General features: G+C 50.8%; 1 protein-coding gene across 1 annotated transcript in view; it reads right to left on the reverse strand.

The window, feature by feature from the left end:
* LOC142907276 (uncharacterized) overlaps positions 1 to 10,486 on the reverse strand; it is a 36,558-nt gene extending 26,072 nt beyond the window's left edge. The window contains exons 1-2 of the mRNA XM_076056583.1: positions 10,323 to 10,486; positions 5,597 to 6,245 (exon numbers count right to left, since the gene is read on the reverse strand). Of these exons, the coding sequence (XP_075912698.1) occupies positions 5,597 to 6,245; positions 10,323 to 10,438 (765 nt within the window). The 5' untranslated portion in view covers positions 10,439 to 10,486. The remainder of the gene's footprint in view (positions 1 to 5,596; positions 6,246 to 10,322) is intronic.
* Positions 10,487 to 11,351: the final 865 nt, after the last annotated feature.

Below are 11,351 nucleotides of genomic sequence, written 5' to 3' on the forward strand. Positions count from 1 at the left end.
GGTTATTCTGACCCCCCCTAAGTGACACGGTTATTCTGACCCCCCTAAGTGACACGGTTATTCTGACCCCCCTAAGTGACACGGTTATTCTGACCCCCCTAAGTGACACGGTTATTCTGACCCCCCCTAAGTGACACGGTTATTCTGACCCCCCCTAAGTGACATGGTTATTCTGACCCCCCTAAGTGACACGGTTATTCTGACCCCCCTAAGTGACACGGTTATTCTGACCCCCCCTAAGTGACACGGTTATTCTGACCCCCCTAAGTGACACGGTTATTCTGACCCCCCTAAGTGACACGGTTATTCTGACCCCCCCTAAGTGACACGGTTATTCTGACCCCCCCCCTTAGTGACACGGTTATTCTGACCCCCCCTAAGTGACACGGTTATTCTGACCCCCCTAAAAGACACGGTTATTCTGACCCCCCTAAGTGACACGGTTATTCTGACCCCCCCTAAGTGACACGGTTATTCTGACCCCCCTAAGTGACACGGTTATTCTGACCCCCCCTAAGTGACACGGTTATTCTGACCCCCCTAAGTGACACGGTTATTCTGACCCCCCCTAAGTGACACGGTTATTCTGACCCCCCCTAAGTGACACGGTTATTCTGACCCCCCTAAGTGACACGGTTATTCTGACCCCCCCCCTAAGTGACACGGTTATTCTGACCCCCCTAAGTGACACGGTTATTCTGACCCCCCTAAGTGACACGGTTATTCTGACCCCCCTAAGTGACACGGTTATTCTGACCCCCCCTAAGTGACACGGTTATTCTGACCCCCCCTAAGTGACATGGTTATTCTGACCCCCCCTAAGTGACACGGTTATTCTGACCCCCCTAAGTGACACGGTTATTCTGACCCCCCCTAAGTGACACGGTTATTCTGACCCCCCTAAGTGACACGGTTATTCTGACCCCCCTAAGTGACACGGTTATTCTGACCCCCCCCCTTAGTGACACGGTTATTCTGACCCCCCTAAGTGACACGGTTATTCTGACCCCCCCCCCTTAGTGACACGGTTATTCTGACCCCCCTAAGTGACACGGTTATTCTGACCCCCCTAAGTGACACGGTTATTCTGACCCCCTAAGTGACACGGTTATTCTGACCCCCCTAAGTGACACGGTTATTCTGACGCCCCCGCCTAAGTGACACGGTTATTCTGACCCCCCTAAGTGACACGGTTATTCTGACCCCTAAGTGACACGGTCATTCTGACCCCCCCTAAGTGACACGGTTATTCTGACCCCCCCCCCCTAAGTGACACGGTCATTCTGACCCCCCTAAGTGACACGGTTATTCTGACCCCCCTAAGTGACACGGTTATTCTGACCCCCCTAAATAACACGGTTATTCTGACCCCCCCTAAGTGACACGGTTATTCTGACCCCCCCTAAGTGACACGGTCATTCTGACCCCCCCTAAGTGACGCGGTTATTCTGACCCCCCCTAAGTGACACGGTCATTCTGACCCCCCCTAAGTGACACGGTCATTCTGACCCCCCCTAAGTGACACGGTCATTCTGACCCCCCTAAGTGACACGGTTATTCTGACCCCCCTAAGTGACACGGTTATTCTGACCCCCCCTAAGTGACACGGTTATTCTGACCCCCCTAAGTGACACGGTTATTCTGACCCCCCTAAGTGACACGGTTATTCTGACCCCCCTAAGTGACACGGTTATTCTGACCCCCCTAAGTGACACGGTTATTCTGACCCCCCTAAATGACACGGTTATTCTGACCCCCCCTGAGTGACACGGTTATTCTGACCCCCCCTAAGTGACACAGTTATTCTGACCCCCCTAAGTGACACGGTTATTCTGACCCCCCTAAGTGACACGGTTATTCTGACCCCCCTATGTGACACGGTTATTCTGACCCCCCCCCCCTTAGTGACACGGTTATTCTGACCCCCCCTAAGTGACACGGTTATTCTGACCCCCCCTAAGTGACACGGTTATTCTGACCCCCCTAAAAGACACGGTTATTCTGACCCCCCTAAGTGACACGGTTATTCTGACCCCCCTAAGTGACACGGTTATTCTGACCCCCCCTAAGTGACACGGTTATTCTGACCCCCCTAAGTGACACGGTTATTCTGACCCCCCCTAAGTGACACGGTTATTCTGACCCCCCCTAAGTGACACGGTTATTCTGACCCCCCCCCTAAGTGACACGGTTATTCTGACCCCCCTAAGTGACACGGTTATTCTGACCCCCCCTAAGTGACACGGTTATTCTGACCCCCCTAAGTGACACGGTCATTCTGACCCCCCCTAAGTGACACGGTTATTCTGACCCCCCTAAGTGACACGGTTATTCTGACCCCCCTAAGTGACACGGTTATTCTGACCCCCCTAAGTGACACGGTTATTCTGACCCCCCTAAGTGACATGGTTATTCTGACCCACCCCCCTAAGTGACACGGTTATTCTGACCCCCCTAAGTGACACGGTTATTCTGACCCCCCTAAGTGACACGGTTATTCTGACCCCCCTAAGTAACACGGTTATTCTGACCCCACTAATGACACGGTTATTCTGACCCCCCTAAGTGACACGGTTATTCTGACCCCCCTAAGTGACACGGTTATTCTGACCCCCCTAAGTGACACGGTTATTCTGACCCCCCTAAGTGACACGGTTATTCTGACCCCCCTAAGTGACACAGTTATTCTGACCCCCCTAAGTGACACGGTTATTCTGAGCCCCCCTAAGTGACACGGTTATTCTGACCCCCCTAAGTGACACGGTTATTCTGACACCCCTAAGTGACACGGTTATTCTGACCCCCCCCTAAGTGACACGGTTATTCTGACCCCCCCTAAGTGACACGGTTATTCTGACCCCCCTCCTAAGTGACACGGTTATTCTGACCCCCCCTAAGTTACACGGTTATTCTGACCCCCCCTAAGTGACACGGTTATTCTGACACCCCTAAGTGACACGGTTATTCTGACCCCCCCTAAGTGACACGGTTATTCTGACCCCCCCTAAGTGACACGGTTATTCTGACCCCCCCTAAGTGACATGGTTATTCTGAACCCCCCTAAGTGACACGGTTATTCTGACCCCCCCCCTAAGTGACACGGTTATGCTGACCCCCCCAAGTGACACGGTTATTCTGACACCCCCTAAGTGACACGGTTATTCTGACCCCCCTAAGTGACACGGTTATTCTGACCCCCCTAAGTGACACGGTTATTCTGACCCCCTAAGTGACACGGTTATTCTGACCCCCCTAAGTGACACGGTTATTCTGACCCCCCTAAGTGACACGGTTATTCTGACACCCCCTAAGTGACACGGTTATTCTGACCCCCCTAAGTGACACGGTTATTCTGACTCCCCTAAGTGACACGGTTATTCTGACCCCCCCTAAGTGACACGGTTATTCTGACCCCCCTAAGTGACACGGTTATTCTGACCCCCCTAAGTGACACGGTCATACTGACCCCCCTAAGTGACACGGTTATTCTGACCCCCCTAAGTGACACGGTCATACTGACCCCCCTAAGTGACACGGTTATTCTGACCCCCCTAAGTGACACGGTTATTCTGACCCCCCTAAGTGACACGGTCATTCTGACCCCCCTAAGTGACACGGTTATTCTGACCCCCCCCTAAGTGACACGGTTATTCTGACCCCCCCTAAGTGACACGGTTATTCTGACCCCCCTAAGTGACACGGTTATTCTGACCCACCCCCCTAAGTGACACGGTCATTCTGACCCCCCTAAGTGACACGGTTATTCTGACCCCCTCTAAGTGACACGGTTATTCTGACCCCACCCTAAGTGACACGGTTATTCTGACCCCCCCTAAGTGACACGGTTATTCTGACCCCCCCTAAGTGACACGGTTATTCTGACCCCCCCTAAGTGACACGGTTATTCTGACCCCCCCTAAGTGACACGGTTATTCTGACCCCCCTAAGTGACACGGTTATTCTGACCCCCCCTAAGTGACACGGTTATTCTGACCCCCCTAAGTGACACGGTTATTCTGACCCCCCCTAAGTGACACGGTTATTCTGATCCCCCTAAGTGACACGGTTATTCTGACCCCCCTAAGTGACACGGTTATTCTGACCCCCCTAAGTGACACAGTTATTCTGACCCCCCTAAGTGACACGGTTATTCTGAGCCCCCCTAAGTGACACGGTTATTCTGACCCCCCTAAGTGACACGGTTATTCTGACACCCCTAAGTGACACGGTTATTCTGACACCCCCTAAGTGACACGGTTATTCTGACCCCCCCTAAGTGACACGGTTATTCTGACACCCCTCCTAAGTGACACGGTTATTCTGACCCCCCCTAAGTTACACGGTTATTCTGACCCCCCCTAAGTGACACGGTTATTCTGACACCCCTAAGTGACACGGTTATTCTGACCCCCCCTAAGTGACACGGTTATTCTGACCCCCCCTAAGTGACACGGTTATTCTGACCCCCCCTAAGTGACATGGTTATTCTGAACCCCCCTAAGTGACACGGTTATTCTGACCCCCCCCCTAAGTGACACGGTTATGCTGACCCCCCCAAGTGACACGGTTATTCTGACACCCCCTAAGTGACACGGTTATTCTGACCCCCCTAAGTGACACGGTTATTCTGACCCCCCTAAGTGACACGGTTATTCTGACCCCCTAAGTGACACGGTTATTCTGACCCCCCTAAGTGACACGGTTATTCTGACCCCCCTAAGTGACACGGTTATTCTGACACCCCCTAAGTGACACGGTTATTCTGACCCCCCTAAGTGACACGGTTATTCTGACTCCCCTAAGTGACACGGTTATTCTGACCCCCCCTAAGTGACACGGTTATTCTGACCCCCCTAAGTGACACGGTTATTCTGACCCCCCTAAGTGACACGGTCATACTGACCCCCCTAAGTGACACGGTTATTCTGACCCCCCTAAGTGACACGGTCATACTGACCCCCCTAAGTGACACGGTTATTCTGACCCCCCTAAGTGACACGGTTATTCTGACCCCCCTAAGTGACACGGTCATTCTGACCCCCCTAAGTGACACGGTTATTCTGACCCCCCCCTAAGTGACACGGTTATTCTGACCCCCCCTAAGTGACACGGTTATTCTGACCCCCCTAAGTGACACGGTTATTCTGACCCACCCCCCTAAGTGACACGGTCATTCTGACCCCCCTAAGTGACACGGTTATTCTGACCCCCTCTAAGTGACACGGTTATTCTGACCCCACCCTAAGTGACACGGTTATTCTGACCCCCCCTAAGTGACACGGTTATTCTGACCCCCCCTAAGTGACACGGTTATTCTGACCCCCCCTAAGTGACACGGTTATTCTGACCCCCCCTAAGTGACACGGTTATTCTGACCCCCCTAAGTGACACGGTTATTCTGACCCCCCCTAAGTGACACGGTTATTCTGACCCCCCTAAGTGACACGGTTATTCTGACCCCCCCTAAGTGACACGGTTATTCTGATCCCCCTAAGTGACACGGTTATTCTGACCCCCCTAAGTGACACGGTTATTCTGACCCCCCTAAGTGACACGGTTATTCTGACCCCCCCCCCCTAAGTGACACGGCCATCACCTCGTCGGTTGCCATGACGACCGCGCGCTCCAGCTCATCAACTTCCTCGAGGTCGAAGTCCGAGTCGGTGTCCGGGGCGTCGCCATGGCGACCGAGGGCGATGGTGCTGCGGTTGCCATGTCGACCAAGGGCGATGGTGCTGCGGTTGCCATGTCGACCGCTGGCACCGTCGCCATGGCGACCGAGGGCGATGGTGCTGCGGTTGCCATGGCGACCAAGGGCGATGGTGCTGCGGTTGCCATGTCGACCGCTGGCGCCGTCGCCATGGCGACCGAGGGCGATGGTGCTGCGGTTGCCATGGCGACCGAGGGCGATGGTGCTGCGGTTGCCATGTCGACCGCTGGCGCCGTCGCCATGGCGACCGAGGGCGATGGTGCTGCGGTTGCCATGGCGACCGAGGGCGATGGTGCTGCGGTTGCCATGTCGACCGCTGGCGCCGTCGCCATGGCGACCGAGGGCAACGGTCCTGCGGTTGCCGCGGCGACCGTTGGCGCCGTAGCCATGGCGACCATCACCACCATCACCATCATCATCACCACCATCACCACCATCACCACCATCATCACCATCATCATCACCACCATCACCACCATCGCTGCCACCACCAATGGCATCTTCACTGCTGCTGTTTGCATCCAGAATCACTGCGCTGCAGAAGGAATACAAGGGTAGTGATGGTGGTGGTGGTGATGGTGGTGGTGGTGGTGATGGTGGTGATGGTGGTGGTGGTGGTGATGGTGGTGTTGGTGGTGATGGTGATGGTGGTGGTGATGGTGGTGATGGTGATGGTGGTGGTGATGGTGGTGATGGTGGTGGTGATGGTGATGGTGGTGGTGGTGGTGGTGATGGTGGTGATGGTGGTGGTGGTGGTGATGGTAGTGATGGTGGTGATGGTGGTGGTGGTGGTGGTGATGGTGGTGGTGGTGATGGTGGTGATGGTGGTGATGGTGGTGGTGGTGATGGTGGTGATGGTGGTGATGGTGGTGGTGGTGATGTTGATGGTGGTAGTGGTGGTGGTGATATTGATGGTGGTGTTGTTATCAGTGGTGATGGTGGTAGTGGTGATGTTGATGGTGGTGATGGTGATGGTGGTGATGGTGGTGATGGCGGTAGTGGTGATGGTGGTGATGGTGGTGGTGATGGTGGTGATGTTGATGGTGGTAATGGTGATGGTGATGTTGATGGTGGTGATAATGGTGATGTTGATGGTGGTGATGGTGGTGGTGGTAGTGTTGATGGTGGTGATGTTGATGGTGATGGTGGTAGTAGTGATGACGTTGATGTTGATGGTGGTGATGGTGTTGATGGTGGTGATGTTGATGGTGATGGTGGTGGTGGTAGTAGTGATGACGTTGATGTTGATGGTGGTGATGGTGTTGATGGTGGTGATGGTGGTGATCGTGGAGATCGTGGTGATGGTGGTAGTGGTGATGTTGATGGTGGTGATGTTGATGGTGATGTTGATGGTAATGGTGGTGATGTTGATGGTGGTGATGGTGGTGATGGTGGTGGTGGTGATGGTGGTGATGGTGATGTTGATGATGGTGATGTTGGTGGTGGTGATGTTGATGGTGATATTGATGGTGGTGATGGTGGTGATGATGGTGGTGATGGTGATGATGGTGATGTTGATGTGGTGATGGTGGTGATGGTGATAATGGTGATGTTGATGGCGGTGATGATGTTGATGGTGATGTTGATGATGGTCATCTTGATGGTGGTGATGGTGGTGATGGTGGTGATGTTGATGGTGATGGTGGTGATGGTAATGTTGATGGTTATGGTGATGGTGGTGATGGTGGTGATGGTCGTGATATTGATGGTGCTGATGTTGATGGTGTCAGTAGTGATGGTGGTAGTGGTGATGGTGATGGTGGTCGTGGTGATAGTGGTAGTGGTGATGGTGGTGGTGATGGTGGTGGTAGTGGTGATGGTAGTGATGTTGATGGTGTTGATGGTGATGGTATCAGTGGTCATGGTGATGGTGGTAGTGGTGATGTTGATGGTGGTGATGGTGGTAGTGGTGATGGTGATGATGTTGTTGATGTTGATGGTCGTGATGTTGATGGTGTTGATGTTGATGGTTTCAGTGGTGATGGTGATGATATTGATGGTGGTGATGTTATCAGTGGTGATGGTGGTAGTGGTGATGTTGATGGTGGTGATGGTGGTAATGGTGATGTTGATGGTGGTGGTGGTGATGGTGGTAGTGTTGATGTTGATGGTGGTGATGTTATCAGTGGTGATGGTGGTAGTGGTGATGTTGATGGTGGTGATGGTGGTAGTGGTGATGGTGTTGATGGTGGTGGTGATGGTGGTGATGTTGATAGTGGCAATGGAAATGGTGATGTTGATGGTGGTGATGGTGATGGTGGTGATGTTGATGGTGGTGATGGTGGTGATGGCGGTAGTGGTGATGGTGGTGATGGTAGTAGTGATGACGTTGATGTTGATGGTGGTGATGGTGTTGATGGTGGTGATGGTGGTGGTGATGGTGGTGATCGTGGAGATCGTGGTGATGGTGGTAGTGGTGATGTTGATGGTGGTGATGTTGATGGTGATGTTGATGGTAATGGTGGTGATGTTGATGGTGGTGATGGTGGTGATGGTGGTGGTGGTGATGGTGGTGATGGTGATGTTGATGATGGTGATGTTGGTGGTGGTGATGGTGATGTTGATAGTGATGGTGATATTGATGGTGGTGATGGTGGTGATGATGGTGGTGATGGTGATGATGGTGATGTTGATGTGGTGATGGTGGTGATGGTGATAATGGTGATGTTGATGGCGGTGATGATGTTGATGGTGATGTTGATGATGGTCATCTTGATGGTGGTGATGGTGGTGATGGTGGTGATGTTGATGGTGATGGTGGTGATGGTAATGTTGATGGTTATGGTGATGGTGGTGATGGTGGTGATGGTCGTGATATTGATGGTGCTGATGTTGATGGTGTCAGTAGTGATGGTGGTAGTGGTGATGGTGATGGTGGTCGTGGTGATAGTGGTAGTGGTGATGGTGGTGGTGATGGTGGTGGTAGTGGTGATGGTAGTGATGTTGATGGTGTTGATGGTGATGGTATCAGTGGTCATGGTGATGGTGGTAGTGGTGATGTTGATGGTGGTGATGGTGGTAGTGGTGATGGTGATGATGTTGTTGATGTTGATGGTCGTGATGTTGATGGTGTTGATGTTGATGGTTTCAGTGGTGATGGTGATGATATTGATGGTGGTGATGTTATCAGTGGTGATGGTGGTAGTGGTGATGTTGATGGTGGTGATGGTGGTAATGGTGATGTTGATGGTGGTGGTGGTGATGGTGGTAGTGTTGATGTTGATGGTGGTGATGTTATCAGTGGTGATGGTGGTAGTGGTGATGTTGATGGTGGTGATGGTGGTAGTGGTGATGGTGTTGATGGTGGTGGTGATGGTGGTGATGTTGATAGTGGCAATGGTAATGGTGATGTTGATGGTGGTGATGGTGGTGGTGATGGTGGTGATGTTGATGGTGGTGATGGTGGTGATGGCGGTAGTGGTGATGGTGGTGATGGTGGTGGTGATGGTGGTGATGTTGATGGTGGTGATGGTGTTGATGGTGGTGATGGTGGTGGTGATGGTGGTGATCGTGGAGATCGTGGTGATGGTGGTAGTGGTGATGTTGATGGTGGTGATGTTGATGGTGATGTTGATGGTAATGGTGGTGATGTTGATGGTGGTGATGGTGGTGATGGTGGTGGTGGTGATGGTGGTGATGGTGATGTTGATGATGGTGATGTTGGTGGTGGTGATGGTGATGTTGATGGTGATGGTGATATTGATGGTGGTGATGGTGGTGATGATGGTGGTGATGGTGATGATGGTGATGTTGATGTGGTGATGGTGGTGATGGTGATAATGGTGATGTTGATGGCGGTGATGATGTTGATGGTGATGTTGATGGTGGTCATCTTGATGGTGGTGATGGTGGTGATGGTGGTGATGTTGATGGTGATGGTGGTGATGGTAATGTTGATGGTTATGGTGATGGTGGTGATGGTGGTGATGGTCGTGATATTGATGGTGCTGATGTTGATGGTGTCAGTAGTGATGGTGGTAGTGGTGATGGTGATGGTGGTCGTGGTGATAGTGGTAGTGGTGATGGTGGTGGTGATGGTGGTGGTAGTGGTGATGGTAGTGATGTTGATGGTGTTGATGGTGATGGTATCAGTGGTCATGGTGATGGTGGTAGTGGTGATGTTGATGGTGGTGATGGTGGTAGTGGTGATGGTGATGATGTTGTTGATGTTGATGGTCGTGATGTTGATGGTGTTGATGTTGATAGTTTCAGTGGTGATGGTGATGATATTGATGGTGGTGATGTTATCAGTGGTGATGGTGGTAGTGGTGATGTTGATGGTGGTGATGGTGGTAATGGTGATGTTGATGGTGGTGGTGGTGATGGTGGTAGTGTTGATGTTGATGGTGGTGATGTTATCAGTGGTGATGGTGGTAGTGATGATGTTGATGGTGGTGATGGTGGTAGTGGTGATGGTGTTGATGGTGGTGGTGATGGTGGTGATGTTGATGGTGGCAATGGTAATGGTGATGTTGATGGTGATGATGGTGGTGGTGATGGTGGTGATGTTGATGGTGGTGATGGTGGTGATGGCGGTAGTGGTGATGGTGGTGATGGTGGTGGTGATGGTGGTGATGTTGATGGTGGTGATGGTCATGATGAATTCCCGCACCGGCGCCTCCGTTTTCTTGGTGGACGGATGATGACATCATCACCATCATCACTATCACCACCATCATCACCATCACCACCATCACCACCATCATGGCTGACGGTGATGGTGGTCATGAGTTCCTGATGGTCGGGCTGATTACAGAGCTCGCTGGGATTCCTAGACATCATCATCATCATCATCAACATCATCAACATCATCAACATCATCATCAACATCATCATCATCATCATCATCCACATCATCATCAACATCAACATCATCATCAACATCATCACCATCAACATCAACATCATCTTCAACTTCAACATCATCATCATCCACATCATCATCAACATCATCATCAACATCATCATCATCAACATCAACATCACCATCATCAACATCATCAACATCATCACCACCAACATCATCATCACCAACATCATCATCATCAACATCATCATCATCATCAACATCATCAACATTATCATCATCATCAACATCATCATCATCCACATCACCATCAACATCATCAACATCATCATCACCATCATCATCAACATCACCATCATCAACATCATCATCAACATCATCACCACCAACATCATCATCACCAACATCATCATCCACATCATCATCACCATCATCAACATCATCATCAACATCATCATCATCAACATCATCATCATCAACATCATCATCCACATCATCAACAATATCATCATCAACATCATCATCAACATCATCATCAACATAATCAACATCATCATCATCAACATCATCAACATCATCAACATCATCAACAACATCATCATCATCATTATCATCATCAACATCATCAACATCATCATCATCAATATCACCATCATCAACATCATCAACATCAACATCATCAACATCAACATCATCAACATCAACATCATCAACATCATCAACAACATCATCATCATCAACATCATCAACATCATCATCAACATCATCAACATTATCATCATCATCAACATCATCATCCACATCACCATCAACATCATCAACATCATCATCACC

This window comes from Petromyzon marinus, chromosome 76 (genome assembly GCF_048934315.1).
Source record: "Petromyzon marinus isolate PM22_M1 ecotype Great Lakes invasive population chromosome 76, UKy_Petmar_22M1.pri1.0, whole genome shotgun sequence".
In the NCBI taxonomy this organism is placed as follows: Eukaryota; Metazoa; Chordata; class Hyperoartia; order Petromyzontiformes; family Petromyzontidae; genus Petromyzon; species Petromyzon marinus.